The 27,089-nt window shown below is 30.9% G+C and overlaps 2 protein-coding genes across 3 annotated transcripts in view; both read right to left on the minus strand.

The window, feature by feature from the left end:
- Positions 1-23,602, minus strand: part of LOC123692996 — a 50,811-nt gene extending 27,209 nt beyond the window's left edge. The window contains exon 1 of one of the 2 annotated variants that reach the window (XM_045637862.1): positions 23,272-23,602. In XM_045637862.1, coding sequence (XP_045493818.1) covers positions 23,272-23,342 — 71 coding nt within the window. In that variant the 5' untranslated portion in view covers positions 23,343-23,602. Of the gene's footprint in view, positions 1-6,487; positions 6,690-23,271 lie in introns of those variants that run through there. The other variant, XM_045637863.1, reaches the window with a different exon arrangement.
- Positions 23,603-24,119: 517 nt separating this feature from the next.
- On the minus strand, positions 24,120-26,165 carry LOC123693013. The gene is made up of 2 exons (XM_045637882.1): positions 25,931-26,165; positions 24,120-24,510 (listed from the first exon to the last, which is right to left on the minus strand). The coding sequence occupies exons 1-2, from the start codon at positions 26,105-26,107 to the stop codon at positions 24,358-24,360; spliced, it is 330 nt and encodes a 109-aa protein (XP_045493838.1). The 5' UTR covers positions 26,108-26,165; the 3' UTR covers positions 24,120-24,357.
- Positions 26,166-27,089: the final 924 nt, after the last annotated feature.

The raw sequence follows: 27,089 nt of genomic DNA on the forward strand, positions 1-27,089 counted from the left end.
CTCTATCCATTAGCATAACTGAGACTTTTATGTAATTAACCATGTTACATACTTACGTTGTATATAGGGTTTCTTGATCTTATTAAAAATGCAAGACTATACAGCCGATTGACTATAAATACATCAGGCACGTGGCGTGACGATTGGAATATTTTCGACGAGCTATTATTAACTATTAAGCCTCGCCATGAGAGAATTTCGACAATTTTGTCTTTTATGACGTCGCTATTAATGTCGTGCGTTTTAAATAAATGATTTATAAATGTTGTCGTGACTTGACGTAATAATGCGATGAATTGTTAAACATTAGCGTGCTAAAGGAGCGATCTTAAGCGGAATTATATCGGAATAAGTAGTTTTGCGTGAAAGCCGTGACCCAAGCCGAAGGTCGGGACCGTGGCAGTCAGAGATGTTTCCTTCACCATAAACTAAGCACGAACATATTATAATAATTTAGCGGCTAATTACTAGTTGCAGACATTTGCGGATTGTTGTTTAGAAAGCATAAAATACCAACCACGAGTGATTCGTCAGAATTTACACATAATAGGTAACAAACATTTAAGGTCAAACGTTTTAGTAAAAACTGTAAAGAAAAGACAATTGAACATATTGTTGTAACTCGTACGCCTTTTACTGTCGAATATTCTCCGAATTTTTGAGTAGAATAGTTGTAATACATAGTTGTAATATGATGTTATTGTGCGTTGAACAGTTGTATAAAACCTATTATAAAACTAGGTTTGTGTTTGGCTTATTTAAATTATTTTAGGAAACTTATTGGTTTGAATCCATTTAATTTAGAGAATCACATGGGATACATAAATTTAAACTTGATAGGATCATAAATATTTATTACGAACGTGACGTTTATATCATCATTGTGCAAATATTTGTGGAAGCTGATTAATAGATGAGATGATGTATGCATTTTAAATATAGCATAAACATTGCAGGTTGCGCATCTTTAAAAGCAGATTGTGTATTTTGTACTGTTTTAAATATTTCAAGTAGGTATAACGGAAACACATCAAAGGACGTAATTTACTTTACCTAGATTAATTACCATGCATCCTACAACTTTTAATATTTTATAATTAATTGCAAGACCTAAGAGGTCTTATTAAAATTTTAACTATTTATGTACCCTACATACATGGTGAAATTTTGATGTTTATCAATTTAAACAACTATGGCAAATCGTTCAAACTTTATAACCTTAGTATGAGCTATTTGCATATTATTGCAAAAATAAATCTAAAAACATTCACGGCCCCGTTTAAGTACCGCATTGAAAATGAAAAGCTGCATACAGCAAACTTAATTCACTTTTCACATTGCCGTATATACCAATTAATTATTGTTGGTGAATGCACATGAAAATTATCCTGGGTGTTGCAAGGCTCGTTCCTCGGTATAAAATTTTAATGACGTCTGCGATTCTTTTGTGAATTTATGTTTTGAGTTAAAGTGCTTGAAAGTTCGTGTTTTTATATTTTTTTTCGAAAGTCTGTACGATTTGTTTATAAAGCCAAATATGAATTCATAATTTGCAATAATTTAAAGTACTCTGTTTTTAATACTGCGAGCGACATAATGTACACGTGGAACACAATTTTAACATGCCTCTTTCTCTATTGTCTAAATGTTTCTAAATACATATATATCGCGTGATAGAGTAAAATTTCTAAACGATTTCTAAAACAATCATTTCTGTTTATTGCTTCGAGACAACTTATGTAAGTAAGTATTTGTACCTCATTATTTTGTGTAATGATTATAGAAGCAGCTTATTTAAGTATTACGAATTTATTTTATTTATATTCTTATAAAAGACCTGTTGGCATACAACAAAAACCTCTTTTCAGTGTATCATTGCCTAAATATGTCTGGCGATACAACAAAAAATAAACAGGATTTTCGTACAAAATGTCGGTTCGTTGACCCAATGCAAATGGTACCTAATCGATTAATTCGTAGTCGGTCTATAAAAGTGTAATTCATTTGTATGTCTAAGAGCCCCGATATACATCATTGCGCATTAATATATGTATATGATCGCACCCTAATCACTGAATGACACGCATATTAATTAATTTAATTCGATTGTATCCAATTTTTATACATATACCTTCGTAATAAATTAAGTGTCCCTATTATAGTGTAAATGAACCATACAAACTTCATAGTTGGTGTATCAAAACAAGTCGACAAAGTGAGGTCATTAATTCTATTTCAACGACATAATTACTTGTTAACAATTTTGTCGATACATGATTCTAATTATAGTCACGATATAGGAGCTCGTTGTATAATTTGACATAGAAAAACAAATCGGACATCGACGAAGATGTAGATAGATAGATAGATAGAAAACACTTTATTGCACACAAAAACAAAATTTACAGAAACGATATTACTTATAATAAATGTACAATTTGGCGATGTAGATTGTAGACTAACTTAGAGCATTACCCAATTAAAAACCAACGCCTGCCAATGGCCACTCCGGTTGGTTTAATACTCTAAGTAGACTAATTTTGAATTGTTGAAAAAACTGTAAAGAAATATAAGAACGGTATAAATGTGTCATAGATTCTCCTGGCCTAGAATCCTCCTTTTCAGCACGCGTGTTTACGGTTATGTTCGCTATCTCGGTTTTCAGTCTTAAAGCACTTGCAAATATTAACCCAATAATGGCTTAAACGAGACTATATGAATCAATGTTTTGATTTGTTATTACAAACTGTTTACAGCTAACAGGAAGCTGCTAATTATTATTATCGATGACGCTCAAATTATCGACTAAATTAGGTATTGGAAATGGATCAATTAGGTTATTTCTAAGAAATATTGAACTTTATATTTTCTTTTCATTGACCTACATTTCAATGAGATGAAAGGCGAATGGTGAACTAGATTTATGACCTTTAGATATGCTCTTTATAACTCTATGCTATACTAATCCGAAATTTTACGTTAAGGTACCTAATAATTATGTAGAGTTCACCTGATTTTAAAATGGTGTTTCATGATCGTGTATTACGAGCAACATCCCAATAACGTTCATAAAACATGATTAATCACGTACCTGCTGTTATTTAAATTACATGAATAATTGTTCCTTATTTTTATTGTAATTAGGTAATTTTAGTATTATCACTTTCCAAACATAAATTCTGCATGAGAATGAGATCAAGCTATTGTTCTTACATATAGTTTCATCGCTTCTGTTATATAAATGTAGGTGTTAAATTCTTTGAATTTAACGAGAGTATATTTTTTTGTTATTAATTATTCTCAAAGAAGAAATTAACAATTACGCGAAAGAATATGTATTAAATTTTGTAAATACTTTATTAAAAGTTAAAACATTAGAGTTTTGTAAATGTGGAATAAAGGTGGAAACGTTGACATAATATTTTGTATTTTTAAGTTTTTTTGCTCTAAGGCTTTTTCTTAAAGTTGGCAGACAAGCAACCCCGCTGAAATAATAAATGACTTGACAAGAGATCGTTGCTTCAGCAAACACTTCTCACTTATAGTTCTATTCAGAATGTGTTTTCATTTCTTTTGCTTGTCTTGAGGCTGTAGTCTGTACAATCTACACTTGATAGGTCCGTTTTCGATTTTACTTGGTTTTCAATGAGAAATTAAATGTCTCCTCTAAAACAAACATCTTCCCTCCGGCTCTACAAGTATTACCTAAAAAAATAACTTTATACATTTCATAAGAAATCTCCATTCTTTATCATAACAGGCTATAATATGAAATACTAACTCTCGTCTATATTGTCATTTCTCAGTTGTTTAGTTTCATAACTGCAGTAACAACGCAACTGTATTCAGTTGGAGTAAATTAACCGTATGGAGTAATTTTAATCAGCATCTGAACCATGACAACAATGTGTAGTTTAATGATAATAATCTCATACAGTGGTTATTACTTTTAAATGAGAGACACTTCCTGAAATGTTAAAGTTTAAAATTGCCGCAAGACTTGTATGTGAAATGAAGTTTTACAAATTAATAGCGTTATTGATGAATTATGAATAGGAAAATAGAGTAGACGTTAATCTTATTGTTTGAAATATATGTGACTAATAGTTACATGTAATATAATATAGGTTAGTGTTGTTATTAATTTGTAGATATGACATATGAGGTTACGGGAATTAATGAATCTTCAGTTTGTGGGTTTATTACCAAAATAATGGATCATTTAAGTACAATCTTTAACGAATAAAAATTTTAAAGACAGCAATAATTTTATTGTCAGAAACATTTTTATGGGTATAGAGGCGAAGTACAAAGGAAGTATATTATAGAACTTACAGCCCGAATAATCTAATCCTGTCGACATACTTTTAAAGTTGTAACATAGGTAATAAGCATAAAACACGCTAAGGAAATGTAATAATTGCCTATGACCCACTATTTATTTTTTGCCGGGTTAATGTATACGTGAATAATAGACTTACAATTTATTAATGTATATCATTGGTACACATAAATTGATATGACTCTAAAGTCTATAGATTTTTTATTTTAGCTTACACAATTTTGTTATCAACTTTCAATCACACGCGAATTAGGTTGCGTCGCCTACACGTCGCGTCGCTTGTGCTTTTAATTAGAGGAACTTAGTTGTTTTTTGCTTATATACTAAACTAAATGATTTTAAAATATATGTTAATAGAGCATTCATGTATTTACTATTCACATCTTTAATAAATAATATGCTTTTAAAAAATGTTTATAAAGAAACGGTGTGAAAAATATTAATTACTCGATTTACTTTATACATTCAGTTTATTCATATCTTATCTAAGTATTGAGCATTCTTATCAATGAACCAAATTATAGTTACCAATATTGCACTATTTTAATCTAAAAAGTTCTTATAGTAAGAAAACAAATAGAACGGTAATCTCAGTTGTGTATCGTATAATTTGCTCTATATTCTATTTATAGCGGAATGGTCGTATTATCCAATTGTGTGCTTCCTTTTTCTATCCTCATTCTTTTAACTATGAGGAGGGTGTGAATTGGCTATTATTTAGAGTGGTTCTATTGTCCTGAAGACCTTGAAACGCATGAAATGAATAATTAAACAATTTATGAGCAAATCTTTTAAGAATAAGATGGTCCTTATTTCTCAACAAAACTAGGGCACTGTGGTACATCAGGGATGGTGTAGCGAATATTAATTAGTCTTTATTTCTTGTAGAAAATTTAAAGATTTAGCAAAATATAAACATTTTCACGATTTTGCTTATATTGCTATACAGATTCACATAGTTTCTAAATATTGTCTAAAAAGATGGATACAAAATGTAGCATAAATATGAATATTGAACTTCGATAAAAGGCTTGTAAGACGGGCAAACTAATCAAGTTACGGTGCCTGTCAACACACACATCGAGATAGTTTACTTAAACTATATCGGCTGGCGTCTGTCGGTCCTGATATTGGCGTGGGGCAAATAGCCTTGTTTACCCTTTAGAGAAATACGATAGTCGAGGAAAATTCTTAGATAAAAGACACGAGCTTTTGTGACGTGTACAAGACGAGGGGTGCCAAAATCACTTATCAAATTATTTCATTGTATTAGGGGCCTAACATGGGCAGGCCTACAGGGCCGGATTATTTTTATTTGTATGCCAACATTATTGTGTTTGGGTTTACTATAAGAAATTAATTAGACAAAATGTAGTGTCTGTTTAATTCTCTACAATAAATAATAACTTCCTAAAGAATATAATTTTAAATTACTTACTAACTACATATTAACTAATTTTGAGTGAGGAAGTAATAATTAGGAGGTAGTAAAGGAACAGGCGAAGCACGTAGAGCGTGAATAACAAACAAAGTCCGATATAAACAAATTGGCTTCGGCTTTATCTAACGCAATGTTAAGTATTGTTTGGTTACGTAAAATGTGAAAACGAACGGTATACTTCATTTTAAAATCCAACATTTTCTCTAAAATTGACACGCACATAATTTTCGCAAGAGTACGTGATGGTAGAGATAGATACAAACTGAATTATTTTCAATGTGAATATTTTATACGTTTTATTATTAAGTAAGTACATAATATGATTTAATACTAGTTCAATACAATACAATCCTTATTATGAGTGTACTCTAAAATATATATATAATATAGCCTTTATAAGCCTGAGCCTTTATAAATAATCGAACTTTATTGCTCAACTCTACATCTCTTTTATATGGCTGCTAAAATAAGATACCCCAATTTCATCATACTATTATAAATAGTTTTTTACTCCAAAAAAAAATTTATTATCTAAACGCATAATATTATGAATCACATTTTGTATTTAATGTAGATGAAAGCTCTTATGACTCTCAAAGCTTCAAGTGTGTTCTACATGAGCGAGCGTATAAAACATTTAAATGTTAAGATTGAGCTAAACTTGGAGAGGCTTTCTAATCAGTATGCACAAGTGGTGGTCTTACCAAACCGGTTGTCCCTTCATGCCGGCAGACTGATCCAGCGACGGGAGAGCACGCAAGTGCATCGCACTTAGCAACGATGCACAAACGCGCTTTTATTTTCACCGGTCATATTAATTCACAACACTATAAATTTGATGTATAATAAAAAAAAACACAAAGCAGCGACACGCTCACTTGCGGCGCTGCGCAACGCGCGACTGCCGAGTACACCCATCTCAAAATACGACAGCATTCGATGTTAGCGCGCCCTAAATACTATACAATCGATTTTAGCTTCTATATCTGGACTATAAAAGCTATTTTTAGTTGCACGCAGGATAGTATTCTTGTAGCCAGCAGCTAGGTGCAGAAGATAGAAAGTAGACGTGGATGCTGCAGACCGCGAGTGTACCTACATAATGCGGTCAGTGTCGCATTTCGTGAGGCGATTAAATAAACAAAGCACCTTGGTCTTCCGGATTGTATTCATTTCAATTATTCAGCAGTTTTCTTGTTGGAATTGCTATTTTCATTTTTTTGCATATTCGTCAAATGTGTCAGTCAAATTGCCGGTAGGAAAAACTTCACAAATCTAGCCCTTTGTTTCCACATAGACAATTATGTTAATATTAATTATAATTTAGTAATAATTTATTGTAATAGGTATTCTTTTTTATAAGAACGTGCCAAGTGCCAAAGTGTATCTCCCACGTGGTTCATGTTTATTAAAGTAAACAGATTGCGTAGGACACGTGTGACACGGAGAAATCGACTTGATTACGGAAATCTCTTTACCAGGGAAATGGGCCACCGACCGTTATAAAATTCACTACTTTCCTCATATTGTTTAAGTTGATGAAAACAAAATAAAAATGTACGAGAAATATAATTAACTCATACAAAAAACGTTGTAACTTATACCTTGAATATAAAGTGTAAGCAAGCTTTTTACCAAAGAGGTCATCGACCCCAAAAAGAAGATCGAAGATTTATTTAAAGTTGTTAACAAGAAACAACAATATGATTTTTTGTTTGTTTTTATTATATATGTTTCGAAATATGAGCATTATTACAATATTATACAGGTACAGGTAGGTTAGGTTATAGATAAAAAATCTCATTAGATTCCTTATTACAAAGTGAGATCACTCTAATTCTGAGAAGTAATATTTGCTGTTCTATGAAAAGATTTAATAAAGTAGCTTGTCGGCTTTTCTGTCTACTTTTGCGTGTTTATTTACTTAATTCCCAAACATCGAAGTTATATAAATATAATATGTAGAGTAAAATAAAACAACACATAACAACAACAATTATAATACTTTATGAAGTTGTTCGGTTAAATGAGGGTTTTATCACTCTTTCGTCATAAATAACCATTTATTATGTAATAATTATATTGCTAACGTATGTAAGCGTAGTGTACTAAATGTTTGTTTTTATTCTTATTATGACAATATAAACTTAGTAATATTACCAATGTGATAATAATCTGTGAACTTACATTAAAAAGGAAAGTTGTAATACAAGAACCACACAAGAACTAAACAAGTTCGAGAGATTTGTATAATATTAATATTATATCGTGTGAATAGAAAACACTTTTCTCTCTTTTATAAGAGACTAGCTTTCCGCCCGCGACTTCGCCCGCGCAGTCAAAGAAAAACCCGCATAGTTCCCCTTCCCATGGGATTTCCGGCAATCGGGATATAACCTATCCTATGTCCCGGGATAAAAAGTAGCCTATATCCTTTCTCGGGTATCAAAATATCTCTATAGTCTATACCAAATTTCATGCAAATTGGTACAGACAGACAGATAGAGTTACTTTCGCATTTATAATAGATAATTGTATCAGAAACAAATATTGCTTTACCTAGGTACTTGACATAGTAAATATAAAAGTTTTTATGAACGTGATGATGCTTCTTGCTCATTCATGTAAATGTTACTGTGTAGGTATTGTGTGGTATAAAGGATCATATTACATTACCTATGTCAGTTACATATATATAACATTATATAAACTAATATTATAAAGCAGAAGAGTTAGTTTGCTTGTACGCGCTATTCCCAGGAACCCCAGGTCCGATTTGTAAAATTATTTCACTGCTAGATTCCATTTAATCGAGGAGGGCTATGTAATATGTATCCATCCAAACTAATCCTAACTATAAACCACATCTATAAACCATCAACCAAAACCGCCGGACATAGCTAGTTACTATTATAAAATAAATAAATAAATATTATAGGACATTATTACACAAATCGACCTAGTCCCACAGTAAGCTCAATTAAGGCTTGTGTTGTGGGTACTAGGCGACGATAAATATAATATTTAACAAAAACATATATAGATAATAACACCCAGACCCAAGAACAAATAATTGAGTTCATCACACAAATATTTGCCCTGACCGGGGATCGAACCCGGGACCGTCGGCTCAGTTATAGGCAGTTACTTTACCACTGCGCCAACCGCGTCGTCAGTATTATGACACAATACTTTACGAAAATTTACCTATCAACTATATTAAAAAAAACCTATTTATTTGTATATAATTTATGTACCTACATGTATTTATAAATGACTTTTAAAATATGAAATCGATAATCTAGAAAGCAAAGAAAGGATTAATAAATCATCTTGTAACGGTTGGTTAAAAATCTGCAAATACGGCTCAAAGTACAAAGTATCTTGAAGCTTAAAGGCTCTTCACCTTCAATAGCGTTTCAGAGTCGTATAAAAGAGGCTATCTGTAAACCCATCAGACGCTTTTGACGGTGTCTTTTATGGGATTAGTTAGTGACTAATCCCATAAAGCTATGAACTGTCAACGTTAAGTATATAACCATATACTACTTGTAAAAAAACATTAAAGAAGTTCTTTTATATTACGATAATCAAACCAATTGATATTCAATAATTACACATATAATTGCACCATAATTATGTATTGATTATTAGATATAAATAGGTATATAATAGGTATATGCTTCTATTTTAAGCTAAATACTTTCTGATATGATAATGTGAATCTAAATAATTGATAATTTCTAAAAATGTATTCATTTATTTACTGGAATACGTTTGCCCTCGTTATTACTATATTTACTTACATGTCTCAGACATTAAAAACAGATTTCAAAGGAGCTGTGAGTACCATTAATTTATAAACACGTAACTCTAGAAAGAGAGCATATTTTAAACATCCGCTTGGCTTTCGAAAGAAGCGTCTATAATATCTAATTGATTGTTGTTTCCACTAAGCGGGTAGCCATACAAAAATAAACAAAACGATTTACCTACTACGACCTTTTGTACAAACCGTTGTTACGCCAAAATAAATAATTGTAAATTATGTTTGTGTGCATTTACGCACATCTCAAGTTGTATTATTCATCACATAATACAAACTGTAAACATAATTAAATTATTAAGGAAAAATTGTGAAAATATAACGTACAGTGAGTGAAGGTACCTTCACAGATTACTGAGTATAGTTAGTATATTATACAGTAAACAGTACTTATTATAATATTATCTGTGGTTAGGTAGAGTTCAATTCATAGGCTCTACAATAAAATATGGTATAATAAACACTAATATTTAAGGTGTTTGACTTGTAAAATGATTGTTTTAAAAGTGTATAAAAAGTTTTTAATAAATTAAAGCATACAAACAAATAAAATTTTACATTTAGGTATCTCATTTAATAGTTGTTAAAGCAAGTAACTAAATTGTAATTTCATCTCTTCTGCCAACACTTCCCAGTTAAAAGTAGGAAATTATATGTTTCGGACTGTGGGTGTTGTTTAAATATAGATAACTGAATCAGTATGAATGGTGTCGAATATTAGGAATTTTTGGTTGAGGACACGTGAATCACTGTGTTACTAATAACACGCCTACCAACAAATTAAGTGACTAAATAGTAACATGTAACGGTTGTTTTTGTTATCGGTTAATCGATTTTCGATAATAAACCAGAATATAGGTATATTTTGGTTTTTGTTATAGCTATGAGTAGTTAACTATTTAATCCATAAGAGTTTAATCAATTTTGATTTTTAATTGCACACTTATCTATACATATAATAAATCTGTAGAAGGGTCAATTCTGTACATTGAAAATATTGAAAAAAAGAATACCAGGGGGTGTTACTGGATCGATACCAAACCCAAATATGCGATTAAAAAAATTTTTGTCTGTCTGTCTGTCTGTCTGTATGTGAAGGCATCACGTGAAAACTAACGGTTCGATTTTGATGAAACTTGGTATAATTATACCTTATTATCCTGGGCGTAAAATAGGATACTTTTTATCCTGGAAAAATACGTAGAAAAAAAAATCTTAATTTTTCAGTTTTATCCATAGACGTTGCAGTTGTTCTGTAGAACCGCGAACACACGTTGCGTATTATTATAGGCCTAGCCGTATTAGGGTCCAATAGATATACTCAGATACTCAGATATATATTGTCAGAGTTACTCAAAATGGAGAAATAAACCATCCACGCGAAGACCGACATCCGCGCGGACGGAGTCGCGGGCGGAAGCTAGTTCTTAATAATTACCTAATAGACAGTATATGTAGTATGTTTTATCTTAAAATACCATATCAAACATTGATTTTTACAGCAGTAATTAAATCAAATTGCATATAATAATTTTCATAATTAACAAGCTGAGTTAATTAATGGATTAAATGTTATCAAATTATTTTTTATAGATTAGTAGTACCCACTGATAAGCGGTCAAGGCAGTTCGCACTGCTATAGACCATTTTCATATGATTGTATGTAATTTAGTAAAGGAAAACTTTGTATCAATCATGTTCATTTTCTAAGTAATTTCTAATTGAACCTAATTTAGTATATAATTACATGAAAATAATGTTTATGTTTATCGCGTAATGTTTAAACTAATACAAATAATATAATAATATAATAGGCAAGTAAGAAATACGGAAGACGACACTTTACAACACATCCAAATTCATATAACTATGTACATAGTTATCTGCGATAAATGCAATATTATCTGCGATAAGCAATTTTTAATGCTTTGAAACAATTCATGATTATAATAGAACCAAAAATATATTTTCAATTTTGGTAAATTCGGGGAAAAGTCACACTCAAAATACATTACATACATTCAAAATACCATTATGTTTAAAGTATTTAAAAATTGGATCGTTTTTAATTTTAACAAAATTTTGAATCTGCCCGTTTTTTTCATGTAATCTCTGTAATTTCTTTAACGATTTTCTTGAAACTTTCACAGGCCCGGAGCTGTTTAACAGTGGTGTCAGGTATTAAGCAAAGAAGAAGGAATCCTGGAGTCAAATCAAATATCACTTTATGTTTGTCTCGCTGCTAGCCCCCGTTTTTTCCAGGATTGACCCGGGATAAAAAATAAAGGTTAGACGTTACTTGTTAAGGATGTACCTAGTTTACATTAACCTTACGAACTGCGAAACTTTACCGTTTTTAATAATATAAGATAATAATATACAGGCAGTGGATATATTATGTAGATATAGTAAATGCCCCACTTTTAAATCTGAGACGCAATATCTTTGCGCAACGCATCTCCAGAAATAATTGTGCTCTGTAATAAAAGTGTAAATAGAGTCCTATAGTTTATATTTATACATGCTAGCTTTTATTTATTGCAGGATGCAGTATCAACACGGAAAAAAATTAGTTTCAGTTGTGAAATGTTTGTTTATAAAATCTCAAATGTTTACTTTAGAATCATAGCGTTATTATGATAAATCTACCTAGGTGGTTATCGAACACTTGCGTATTTTGTTAACCATTTTCCTTAAATAATAGGTGACGTAGATTTTCTACACGATTGTATTACTAAATAGTTAGGTACATTGACTTAACATCAAGAATGTTGTCACGATAACTATTCTGGCAAATTTAAATTAGAATTACACGCGTGTAAGGATAGCTTGCCAGACTGGTAATGATAAGAATGTCACGAAAATTTTCGTGTTTCGGTAATTATATACCTATATGCTAATAGTAATTCCACTATTATATTTTTATTACTAACTCACAAGTAGGTAAGGAAATTCTTCAAAGTGAATTCTAACGTCACGTAGTAAAATAATTGAAAATGTTGGAACAACTGGGTATACCTATACTTACTACTAAAGGAAAAAAGTTTTTAATACTATATTAATTGTATATGTTGCTACATTATATATCTTTTTGAAATAAATTCAACGTTGGAAAAACTTTTTTTTCTCAATTGTCATGTACCGTACTTATGTTTACTAAGTCCGCGTCACACAACTAAATATTTTATTCGCGTTTCGCACCTTGGACATGACTGCCCAATTTGCATTCCTGTAGCTGAGTCCCGTCGCGTCATAGCAGCATGAATATTATACTAAATATTTAGCACTTTGATTTGAGATGGGTAAGTTGAATGACCTCCGCGTTAGTGCCATGTGAGCAGCTGCTATTAATATCAACCGGGATTACGTATGCGTGACGTAACGAGGCGGTGTAGGGATTGGTTGAATACGGTCTTTTGTTCCTTCCAACATAACATACCATAAAATTACAACATCATGCCCATCTTCCCCGAAAGTTTATGCCAAGTTCCTTTAAAAATGTAACAAGCTCTAGCAGTGACTTTAGGTAGGCGAAAAATACTTCATTTAAAATATTTTAATAAATCAATGGTTAGCGTTATTTTATAGCTACCTATGTACCTTATAATGTATGTTGTGACTGCGTTACCTATAAATTATAATTAACAGTCAACCAACATAAACACTTTAAGTATGTAATAGGTACACGCTTAGGTATTTTATACTAGATTATAATATACCGCATACGAGTATTATTGCGTAAAATAAGGCAATAAAAGCCAAAGACAACAAAAGTAAAGTCTGGGATGATTTCATCTTGTGATCGTTATCAAGATTATAATCCTGACACACCTACTCGAAAAATATAACTGATAATTTTCTGTTACCTATAATGATCCTTTATAATAGCTTAGTTTCGTGAACACAGAGCATTTAACACATAGGTAGGTGGTATCTAAATTCAACTTGTATACGTAGTATAATATACAAGTAGAATTATTATTAGTCTGTGATTCTACACTTTATAATAATCTACCAATATTTGTTTCTAACATCAATTTATCAGATAAAATAAAACAAAAGCCGTTCTTTTTCTTGCAATCTTATCATCGTTATCGAAGAAAAAATGATGTTTACGTTTGATAAACTCGTGTGCTAATGCATCACTTTGGTAATCAAAACAAAGCCAATAGCCATAAAATTGTTTGAGAAGTCGTTTACACTATAACGTCTTCCCTGTAAACATTTACAGGTTGAATAAATTAATGTTGAAAAAATTACAGATTTAGAGGCTAGTGCGTATCATATTATTAATTACATACTTGATACTACCCTACCTGAGATACCTACTATATACCTTCTAGTATTGCGTAAAATATATGACAAGTAACTAAGTTTTTCAGATACAAAATAGCTGATACATACATACTATCCAAAAATAATTTCAGCTAATGATGATTTTAAAATTTAAGTTTGTTTTGTTTTTGTTCTATTTAAAATTAAAAATAATCCGGAAACGTATTCGTTGTATTTTCTTTACATATAAATAACGGGACAAACACGAATAAATAAATTGGTTCAATAACGCGTAATATGGTTTATTTACATTACAGGAAACTCTTGTATCTTTTAGAATTACACTTTTGGTCCGGAGCCAAACTGGACTGATGTCACGTAAACTGAAGTCAGCTTTCGCGGAAAAATCACTGATTTCGTTATCCAGGTTAATACATTGAATGACTTATCTTATATTTCTGAATACTATCTAAATATTATTCATGTTTATGGTTTTTCAATAGAATTTATAAGGAGTCATCAAAGTGTTTTATTATTTAAAGTAAGACCTATTACCATGATATTTAGCTTGAGTTTTAGTATCAGTCGTTGAAATGAGTCAAATGTTTCAGTCGTTTTACATGTAGGTACTATATAAACTTGAGTCACCAGACACCAACATACATTATTATCCAAGAATGTAAGCTTCGTAATGTCAAACTTTCTACGTAAACTTTCTTGTATAAGAAGTTAGAGCCTAAGTAGATTGGCTCTAACTTCTTATACAAGTAGGTTGATAGGATAACCTAATACTAAATCTACAAAAGATTCTTACAAGGGTCTTACAAAATATATTCTTCTTTTGTCTCTAACAATTTTAATAATAAACAGAGTCAAACGATAGCGAAAGCTAATCTGTATCAAATGTCAATATCTCGCAGCCTTGACTTCTCTATACTGTACCTACTTAAGGTGTTTGCTCACAATATCGAATACCTTTTGAGTCAAATCGACACAATGAAGTATCTCGGAAAACGTCGGATGAATAAAACGACCTCTGGAAAAGAATGTACGCTGTAGCAACGTCGTAGCTTGCTGAAAGTCTATAGTTGTTAAACATGAAAAGGAAAATAACTTAAAATATGTGAGGCGTATTTTCTCATACATTAAAACAGAAAATACTATCCGAAAATTACAGCTTAGCTTATACTACCTTAGTTACTTTACGTTATTAGGTCCTTTTATAAAATTGCATTGTCCCATGATTACCATGGCCTTATATCTAAGCCTTACACTATCATTACCCGCATGACATTTAAGTTAACAGTTGATATCTATGATTTAATAATGCAGGCAGGTTTCTCATACGTATTGTAGAGTATTCCTTCCACGTGCCGCTATAATCACGATAGTACATTTTTGTTTTCGTATTACTTACAATGCAAATTCCTTGAATGAATGTATCATCATGATACGTTTAGTGGAACGCAGGTGTAAGTTAACAGAAGGTCGAATTTCGATATCTTGGCGATCCTACATAATAGAATGTTAAAATTAGGTACATGCAGGACAAAAGTCTGATCGACTTGCTGAAAACAAAAAAGGAGATATTCTGCGTACTATAATTGTAAAAATACTTAAATATAATATAATCACATCCAGATTACGTTATTTAAATTCATGTCTAAGTACCACCTGCATCTTTTTGACATTCTTTTTGTTGCGTTAATAGTTACAGCAAATACTTTAATAAAGATAATCACATTATTGTAGCACTATCAAAATAAAGTGATTCATTTAACATTTTATTGTTATACTTAATATGATAATGGTATACTAAAATATATGGGACGGTTACTTAGTTGCAAAAAATAAACTAATCAAATTATGATATAATAGACACTACTATTTTTTCTGGACTAAATTCAAAAACTTTTATAGTCTTGATAATTTTCCGCTGCCCTTGTATTTTTCTTGCTAGAGCAAAATATAGAATTAGGTGAGAATTGTGTAAACATTTTTTTCATAATATAATTTGGTCTTGAAACGTTTTTAAAGTTTTCATTCTGTGAACTTCGTAAACAAATGCAGTGACCTATAAAAATGAGTTGGAATAAATATTCGTTTCAAACTTGAAAGTTTAAAGTTAAAACGTCTTTGAATAAATGAACTAAAGATTTAATAATGAAGTTTTTTTTACTGCTTTTACTCCTTTATTTTAAAAGCTCCTTTCACAAAGGATGGACTATGTTACCTACCTAAGAATTGAGATGCTTCTTTTTTTGTATGGATTAAATTTAAGACAGTTTATTTACAATGAAAGATTACACATAAAATAATATGACTTGTTTATACACGAGAATTCTGCGAGACGTTATCTTATCAGTGTACCATTTATGTACTACACATGTGACTAGCGAGGCTTATGACCGCTTAAATTGTTGCAAATAATAAATTATTCATTAATAATTAGCTTCAAGTAGCGGTTTTTTTATCGTAGTAAAAGGATCAATAGTGTATCCTTATCTGGACTATAATGTAATAGGTATAATATACCTATTACATTATAGTAGTATATATTATAATATAGTTACAGAAAATTCACGGAAAAGTTTTTGCGTAATGAGAAACAATTAGGATAACAATGGATCAAGACAAACTTTTAATGTATTTTTATAGCATAAGCCGGATACAAATTAGGAGATTGAACAAATTTACCCTTAATTGGAATTTACTTTAAATTGATTACATACTTGTTGTTGTTGTATGAATATAGGTATCGGTGAGCACTTTTCATTACTAATATCTACTGATATTCAATTGCTCCCTAAGTGACAAATTGGACACGAACCAAATTAAGTTTATGTTTATAAATGCGTTCTAGTAATGCATAATAAACATTGGTGTATTTTGGCACGAAATTGTATATAATCATTATAATTTATACTACATACGTCATAGTTTCATAATTATAAACCTAAAATCGAGCCAATTTTTGTAGATTGAAGTAGATCAAAGTCTAATTATACTTATTAATAACAATTTAGTTTCGATAATTATAATAGTTCAATATAAAACAAAGAACAATTTGTCTTAAAACATTTATATTTCCCGTTGAAATCAGTACAGTATTTTGTAGATTATTCGGCATTATCAGACTGGCAGACAGACAAATTGTTTTTTCCACAGGTTTTTTCGTCCATGTCAGGCAGGAGCCTGGAGGTCAGGAGAAAAGTATATTCCCTAAAAAACATTTTATTTAAAAACTAAATTGAATTAATTATTGGAGTATTTTAATTTTTAGTTTAATGTTAACCTATGCATTTTATAATAATGATAATTTACAAACTAGGTAGTATTGCCTTGAAACTTGTATATATATATGGTCCTCTGTATGTGAACGACAGGTACTAATATAACTGACATTATTCCTATAATTAACTAACCTAATAAATAGTAATAAACACAAAGGCAATTCTTGTTTTAGAATCATGGAATATTTGTTTACGCATAAAGAATATTATCTTGCTTTATCTTTATTATGGTTTGTTCGTACTTTGTCGTTCATACACACATTCAGCTATTTTAATTTACATAGTACCTATTTACATAATATACTCTTTTGAAGACACGCGTTTGTTGCGTGCTACCACACTCTACAATTAGTGCGTTTTACAGTTTGCCTCCGTTATCTTTTAACATTGCTCATAACAACCAGGCCCTAAGAGCTATTTCCAGTACATATAGAATTGTCTTAGTCTGCCATCCAACAAAGGTATTTGTTCAGTTATGTACATTTTGAGTTCACACTTTATTCAGTAAAACATGGTAAAACTTTGCCTTAGTAAGTATAATTTTATGTAATATATAATGTTCTTCATCTCAAAACAAAATTTTATAGAGCAAAATACTTAGAGCTCATTTATTTATTTTTTCAAATTAATGTCTTGTATTCTTTCTTAGATACTTACCTTTAATAAAAAATGATGCTGCATTATTATTGCATAATATGATATTATAACCTCCTCCTTTTTTTGAAGTCGGTTAAAAACAAATATGTATTTCCTTTAATTAGTTGATAGCTTGCAAACGCAGATACAACATTTCTAGGTAATTGACAGCGATCGCCCATGTTTCTTCAAACACAAATCCTGTTAATATGAATTTATCCGGATAAGTTTGGATAAATGACAACCTTAGGTTATCGAGATTATCTTTCTCCCTTAATCAATTAATAAGATTTACAGTTTGTGAAAATAATTCTCACTAAGGAAACATATTTTCAAACAAACAATCTCCTCGATCTTATATAGAGTAAGATCCCAGAGCGATGAGACATAACTTATTTTCTAAAAGATGAAACTTTAAGTTCTCAGTAGTGTCTCATGTACTTTGTATACCTGCGTGTTTGTGAAGTTTGCCCAGTGACACCTGGGCAGGTACCAGGTGAGAAAGGTGACTAAAAATAAGAGTTACTTTACTTAAATTTAGATGGCTGATTTTTAGATATATTTTATAGAATATCATTCTCAAATGGTATCGCAAGTATCAGACACATTTCATGGACCAAAACTTTTGTCAGACGCTTTAAAGCTCCACCAAAAATAAATGAACTTTACTTATTTTTTAATGTCTGATTTTTTAATATGTTATCAATATAACTATTACAAAATTATATTTAATCAGTCAGACAAATTGGAATGACCAAAAATCCACTAAACACAAAAATTATTCGGCCGTGAGTACGAACGCGAGAGCATTATGCATGCGTTTCAGAGCGAGTGAGACGTCCATAGAAACACAATATACATACAGTAAGGAAACTTCATACAAAACGTCCGAAATGGCTCACGCGCACAAGCAAGCGTGTTTACGAGTATCCTAAGGGTATTGAGGGGGATCGATAGTAGCGGGTGACACATTCCCAGATTTTGAATAACAAAGATACGTAGTATAGAAAAAAGTTTAAAGTGATGTCAATTCACATTAAATAAATATCGATTGTTTCAGTTTGTAGCCCTTTCAATAAATATATTTGTACATAGTACATACCGTATCTACAAGTTAAAAAGATACGATTTTTAAATTTCTATAGATATGGCAGCATGAGTTTTAAATTATGTTGACATATTTTCTCCCAAAATGATAGCTACAAATAGTCACTATTAGCCTACTAGGAGTCCAGTCTGTTTAAAGATCGCATCTATTTTTTAAGCAATCTAGAAGAGCACAAAAATCTAAAAAAATGGAAACCTTACAAAATCTTGTTTAAATTTATGTGCATAATTGCGTTAATATTAGGGAAGAAAAAGATATTATAATTATTGTATTTTTATCGATACGTGACTTTACCACTTTGTCAAGCACTAAGCCTGTCACACTATTTTCTTTTTCATCCTAAAACAAAAAGGTGGAGGTTCTATGCTAAAAATTAATTTACCGAATATATGCAATAAATTATTTTAATTTTAATAATTATTAAGTAATTATTACCTTAATGTTGAAATTCATTTTATTTGAAAAGAGATGCAGAAATATTTTATCGAAAGCAGTAAGTACTTTTTGGAATATTTACTTTCTTCGCTCTGACACGCATGCGCATAGTGCTCTCGCGTTCGTACTCACGGCTGAATATTTTTTGTGTTTAGTGGATTTTTGGTCATTCCAATTTGTCTGACTGATTAAATATAATTTTGTAATAATTATGTTGATAACATATTAAAAAATCAGACATTAAAAAATAAGTAAAGTTTATATTATATTTTTGGTGGAGCTTTAAAGCGTCTGACAAAAGTTTTGGTCCATGAAAAGTGTCTGATACCTGCGATACCATTTGAGAATGATATTCTATAAAATATATCTAAAAATCAGCCATCTAAATTTAAGTAAAGTAACTCTTATTTTTAGTCACCTTTCTCACCTGGTACCTGCCCAGGTGTCACTGGGCAAACTTCACAAACACGCAGGTATACAAAGTACATGAGACACTACTGAGAACTTAAAGTTTCATCTTTTAGAAAATAAGTTATGTCTTATCGCTCTGGGATCTTGGACTAATACGAGTTTTGTTAGCTCATATAAAGTTATACGAATCTCTGTAGTTAAAATAGATTCTTTCAGAATAAATAAAATAGATTCAGAGAAGTAATTTTATACAGAGGGTGGAAAAAGTCTTATGAGTCCGCAAAACTTTCCTCGATTGTAAACAATGAATTATGGAACAAATGCATAAATGATACCAGTGCTGAATTACTTTGTTTATTCATAAGATGTCGACCTACTATGAAAAAGGCCGTTTGTAGACAGATCATAGAACTTTGTATACCTACGCAACAAATCCAGACCATGTTATACTTTCGACATCACTCCTACACTAATAGAGCTTATGTAAACAACTATATATCACCATCAAGAGACAGATACTAAGTCCAGAAGTGATTGGATCTTAGACTCGATGCAATACTCTTAGTTCCGTGTAACTTTCTCCTTTAGGTACTTGTCTAACAGGAAGGCAGCAAATGTGTAATTCAATTTAACTTATATAATGGTAAATGCAATGGACGCACGATGGCATTTAAATCTAATAAGAGAACTAACAGAGTATTTTAGTCTAATTGTTACGTGGGTTTAGGTTAGGTACTTTATTTGTAAGCTACGATTTACGATCACGTGGCTGAAAGACAAGAGGCTTATAATAAATATCTCTCAAAGTACGTAATTAGATACTGAATCACTAATGATTATGTATACTAGTCTCATGTCTGAATGAATTTAGATAAGATGGACATCTTGGTAACAAACCATTTAGAATGGAAATAATACTACCTACATAAAGGAACAGGATTTTCGATCATTGTTTTCGATTGAGTTTTTTCAATTACTCAACGTCGATGAGAGTTGAAATTCACCTTCGTAGTATCTTAGCTCCACTCCTATACTTAATCCTCAATTGTAAAAAAAGTTTAAAATTATTCCTTACATGTACGGTCTACTAAAGAATAAATAAAATCGTAAGGTAGATAGTGCATATCGATTGTAGAAGCTGTAGTAGCCATGACCTGAGCTTAAACGAAAACATACTACCTTTTGGCAGAGTTCCAGAAGCTGCTGCTATAAATCGTAGCTGCTTTATCGGTATCAAACAATTTATTTAATAATCGCCATTATTTATTTAAAGATGATGGAAAATTATTTGGTTTTACGGTAATTTATACTTGAAAGAAAAACTTTTAACTCAAGTACACACTTTTGATTGCTTGTGTTTGATGTTTTTCATACATATTTATAAAATTTGTAACGGTTCTGAAAACTTGAAGACGTTTTCATGATTCTTGCAATTACTCATAAGCTACATTTGATTTCTTACAAATGTATATTTATCTTCGTTTTATCATAGTCTTTATAATAAATTAACACTAATATTACCTGCACGTTTCAAATTTCCAAAATATTCTGCTCAATAGGTACCATACCATGCTCTATGTAGAGTGTGTGTTAAATTTTTTGCGTTGATGCTCTTTTTTTTAAGGTAAAAAGATACTAACAATTATATGGATGCAATTATCTGAAATAAATCAAATAAATAAATAAATAAAATTTTCTCTATAATTTTGCCAACTTGAATTTATTGAAATTTATATTTTTGGTTTTATGGCATTCAAATGCTTTATAAATATAAATATAAATTTATGGGTCATGAGTGGCTGAGTTGGTCAGGCATCCGCCCCGGAATGGCGCGAAAGGATGAGGGTTCGAGTCCCGCCTCGTGATGGAATTTTTTCTATCTATACTAATATTATAAATGCGAAAGTAACTCTGTCTGTCTGTCTGTTACTCAATCACGCCTAAACTACTGAACCAATTTGCATGAAATTTGGTATGGAGATATTTTGATACCCGAAAAAGGATATATAGGCTACCTTTTATTGCGAAATATTTACCACGGGCGAAGTTGGGGCGGACCACTAGTTCTTTATAAATTTATATTTTATAACTTGAATTTATATGAAACTGTTACCGTACAAAACAAGCTTGCGTTTTCCTAACTCACCTACATAATATGTTATGTCACTGTTTCATACATAATAATATGTAAAAGTACACGGTAGTAAATGTGTAATTATAATTAATCAAGGTTACCTTAGCAACCTTCTGATGTTACCAATACACGTGATTCTATATATACCTATTCAATACATACGTAAAGTACATAGCCAAGTGTTGATCGAATTGTATTTGCTGATACGATAAGGCTTCTGATACCATTTATTCGCTCTATATTTACCTTGGCACTAATAAATTGCGATTAGAATAAGATTTAACATTAATTTATATTTACTGTTTATTAAATTACAAACTCTACAAGTTATTAATAGTAGCTATCGTTAATTAAATTGGTATTTTGTATCATCAAGAGTTAATTGTTTCTCGTCAATTTCGGTTGGAAACGATTATGTACCTATTAGGATGTTAAAATAATATGTTTTTTTCTAGTTAACAACGATGATAATAATTCTTAAATATTTGATATGTATATTATAATAGTAGGTATGAAAATGCCTAAGTATATACCTTCTTAGGGGATGAAAATATTCCCAAGTACATGTACTTACTTAATTAAACCTATTATAGGCTAATATATTACGTGAGTAAAAGAGCATTGACAAAGTCTTAGAAGATATAATCCTGTTTCTACTCATTAACTTTGTATTAAATATTACGTTGTAAGTGCGTCATAAAATATTTATAAAAATGTCATTCTATGTAGTATTACATTACATGTACCTATATCATACATGTTTGTTACATTGAGTGTTGTCAACAGGTTTGTTCTAATTGCAGTAAATATTTTATTTCATCGCGCCTTTGTATATATCTGTATATAATTATAACATAAGGATTAAGGACGTAAGTTAATTTTGATATCCCATAGTATTAACATTTTCGTCAGTATATTTGCTCCTAGTTACAATACCAATACGTACTTGGACTTTGGATTCCAAAGTACACTTTTCTCACAAATAATATGCGATAGCGAAAATTTTTATCAGTGGTATCAGCGAAGAAAATGGTTACAGAATTTCTCACGGTCCAAAACGATAACTCGATATATGGAATAGTAAAATAAGTATTGTATATGAATATTACTATTGCATTAATGTTTTTGTGTCACGTAAAAAAATAATAGGTTTCGTCATTATTAACTTGGTACAATATTCTATTTAAAGACACTTGTGTTTAAATTATATCACAATATGCACTTCTATTAGGTAACATACAAAGTTACGAATATTTGAAATATATACGTGGCGTTTCAAATTACGCATTAGCAGCAAAATATTCACAGAAAGAATTGTATGATTTTATTATAATTTATTCCATAGAGACTTGAAATCGATCTAAACTCACCCCATATCCCGGTTCTCTAGGGAGTTGTTGGAGGAGCGCGGCACCAGCGGTCTGTAGCTCGACCTGGTCATCTTCGCAGCTTAACTCGTTCCCGACAACAAAACAGCGCTAACTTCTCTCATGGATAATTACCAGATATCGCACATTACGTTTAATTGAGCACGACACGCCTGACACATAACGATACGTTTCAACAACTGATTGCTATTGTTTTGCGTTGTTTATACAGAGATAGCGGCTATCTATAAACTATCGACACGACGTTGCAACGGCACGTTCATTGCAGCACGTTTACGGATAAATAAAACGCCGAAAACGGCTTATAAAATTATTTACGTTTGTAGTCTTGTGAATGGGCCGATCAATAAAGTTAAAGCTCGGGGTGAAAGCTCCCGGTGCTTGCCGCGGGCCGGTTTCGCGAGCTTCTAGTGTTCACAACGCCATCTCTATTTCTGTAGTCAAAACTTCGCCACGGGAACTTTTATTGGAACAAAGAGCAAAGTATGATGACCTTATTAGTTTTGATATCACATTCTAAGTGGAAGCTATAATTATGTACCGTTCGTTATCGAATTTGGTCTAGTTTGTGCATGTAAATGTATTATTTCCTTACGTCCCTAACGATGATATGAGGCAGTTCAATTGTAGGTATATTTTATGCCACAATGATGTCATGTCATCTACTGCAATAAATTATTACCTAAATAATGTTGTATATTTTAAAAAACCATTCTATACAAATTACTGATAATATATTATATAGGTCATAATATCGACCACAAGGCAAGGTCGTCAATGAATTATTTGATAAAAACGTATTTCATATCATTTGTTTATTGTAATTCTTTTATACTCAGTTTTCTACTGAGCTCTTTATGTTGCAGCTCTACATTATCTCGTTTCAGACACGAGGAAGCTATTTATTGTTTACAATTTATCATTACGATTTATCAGTATATTTACTTTAGTTATAACTTTATTTCATAATGCAAAGAAAGTCTTATTACGTTTACAATAGGTACGTTGTACAATATTAATCTTTATAGTGCAAAAAACTAATTACAAACTTCAAATAGTCTGTTGACATTAGATATCTTTTTTATTTTCTTCTGTTTCGACTAGAGCTTCCTTTTCTTTTATTGCTTCTTTCTTATCATTGTCTTCTTTAATTAGTTCGTCGAGTTCTTTCTCAGCATTTCGCAAGTCTTCCTCTGTAATATTGAGGTCTGGAAACCGTTTCTGAAATAATAGTGAATAAGGTGATTTTACAAAAGGCAATTTAGGCATAACAAAATATTGTCGTATATTTATTCAAGGTAAATTTATTAATATATTAAATCTGATCTAGTAACTATAGCAATAAAATACTAAATCATATTTACTGTAATACATGATGTTATTGTAGAGTTATTCTTATGGTATTGCAAATTACAATGCATTTATTGTCATCTACTTATATTTAACTATCAGCTATATAATATGTTGGTTGTATACACAGGCGATTAGCGTATCTATTGAATACCTACTTGAATGAAATGTTGTTATTTTTAATAAATTGCTCTACTTAGCTTAATATACTTCAAAAGGATTTTCTTGACAAGGAACCGTTACTTTCTTTTGATATTTGCGAATGTACGTAAGCTCTGAAAGCTGTATCTAGGGAGGGAAGTAGGAATTGGACAGATATTGTCTCCCGGAGTTCATGAGAGTAACACGTTACAAATAATTATCATAAATAATTAACAAAAATACGTACAGAGGGTTCTAGAAATTAATGATAAGATACTGATAAGTGATAACATTGTAGACACGATAATATATTTGAACTGCAATGCAGACGTTTTGACATTTGCAAAACATTCCTTCAAAATGTGATAGGAATTTACTGTGTACCTCCTTACACTCTAGTGGCCTAGTGTACATCAAAGACTATTAATAGTAAGATACATAACGTTTTTTAGTAACTCACATTACTTACTCTTACATTCGGCATATTGAGCAAAAGTACGTAAGGTACGTTATAAGAATAGAATAAATAATCCGGGGTGAATTATTGGTGTTTGTAGAGATTGAATGAAACATACTAAAAATAAAACATGTAGTACTAAGTAGGTACCTACCTAGTTTACATATAACTGTAGTATGATTTCAAATAACTTCATATGCCTTGTGTAACAAATTTAAATACCTACCTAAGTTTTATCTTATTATAACTTGCTATTTGTTACGACCTTAGAATAGGTACATAATAAATACAATAACCTCAGTTTATATATTATATGTATTCTAAGGCTAGGATTATAACACCGATAGATGGTATATTCTGAAGACTAAGAAAAGAAAAGATTAAAAATAAACAACTCTATTATACCTAGAAGAGAAGGACAGCATTTTTATGAAATTCGTTTTTTTATTTGTTATCTCGTCGGCAAAGGAGCTTTTTGGGTTAGTAAATAAATTATCTTAATTATTATATCAGATACCTACATTGTGAGATCAAGAGATACACGTCACTTCTTGGTAGGATTTAATTTTAACGAAAACCGTTAAACAAAACAAAACCATTGTATTTTTAATTCGTCATTCTCCAAATATTAACGATAGACGAAGAATCAGAAGAAATTCAGCTACTTAGATGAATATTTATTATTAACCATACCTGAAGCTCTTTCAAAGAGTTCTGGATATCATTCTGTTGTGACCGCAGTCGCCTCGGCAGCGTGAACACGGCGTGGAAAAGCCTTAACATTATCCAACAAAGACCTGTCAGAGCTCCATACGCAAACATAGTTTTGAGCATCGCCCAATAATCCACACCTACTTCTTGATGCTTCATTTTATCTATTTTAGCTTATAAAATAAAATGTAATTTAATTACTGCACACGTATTCGTGTTAGAGGTGTATGGAACAGTGGTAAACGATGACCCATTTCCCATCAATTCAATGTCATTAGAAATTATTGATGACTCAGGGGAGGTCAACATAACACGAAATGTTTCATATTTTATTTGAAAAGTTCGTTCTATATGCGTATAGTTAGCAACACTACAGTTGGTGAATTACAAACGAGTTTATAGAAGTGTATTATCATGATAATTTTTATAGCTAGAGGCTTTCGAGTGACTTAAAGTTGGTATTGTTCATAATGAAATAAAATGTGAAATGATATGAGTCTATTCTAAACTTGGCTGAATAAAAGTAAATAAAATGACATCAAAAGTTTCCCAATGATAGAGTCGCATATCATGGTGAAACTTATATTGGTCTCAAATTTCCTATTTCTAATTTCGACATAATTCGTTTTGTCACTAAAAATTTACAATAACCCATGAAAGGTTTCCAACATTTGAAATCGATATAAATGCTTTTATTGTCTGCGACGAAGTGCCGAGTTTGAAATGGTACCTATTATTTTTGAGTTTAAGATTTTTAAAATAAAAAGCACTTAATTGACTGTCTCTACTTTTTCAATTCAATTTTGAAAAATAGTGTGTTACTGATAACTGCAAAGTGACGAATACATACGTGAAACGTTAAACAATTTTCATGTAACAAATACTGTAAAGGGACAGAGGAAAAAGGATTTTTACATGATGATGAAGTTAAAAAAAAACACATTCAATATAAAGAGTATTTATTGAATCTACATCGCCAATATATACAACGAAACATTAATTATTATTATAACAAAAATAAATAAATTAATAACTTATTCCAAGGAATTTTAAAATTATTTGCTTCAAGTCCATCGACGAATTTAATTTCAAGTGAAAATGATATTCTGTTTCACAAATATAAGAAGTTTTTATTAACTGA

The sequence above is a fragment of the Colias croceus genome, chromosome 7 (assembly GCF_905220415.1).
Source record: "Colias croceus chromosome 7, ilColCroc2.1".
NCBI lineage: Eukaryota > Metazoa > Arthropoda > Insecta > Lepidoptera > Pieridae > Colias > Colias croceus.

Excerpts from the sequence above, each read along its gene's own strand:
- LOC123693013 (XM_045637882.1), bottom strand. The coding sequence starts at position 26,107 with ATGAAGCATCAAGAAGTAGGTGTGGATTATTGGGCGATGCTCAAAACT. Across the intron at positions 24,511-25,930 it reads ACTCTTTGAAAGAGCTTCAG|AAACGGTTTCCAGACCTCAA; the intron begins GTATGGTTAATA and ends CTATTATTTCAG.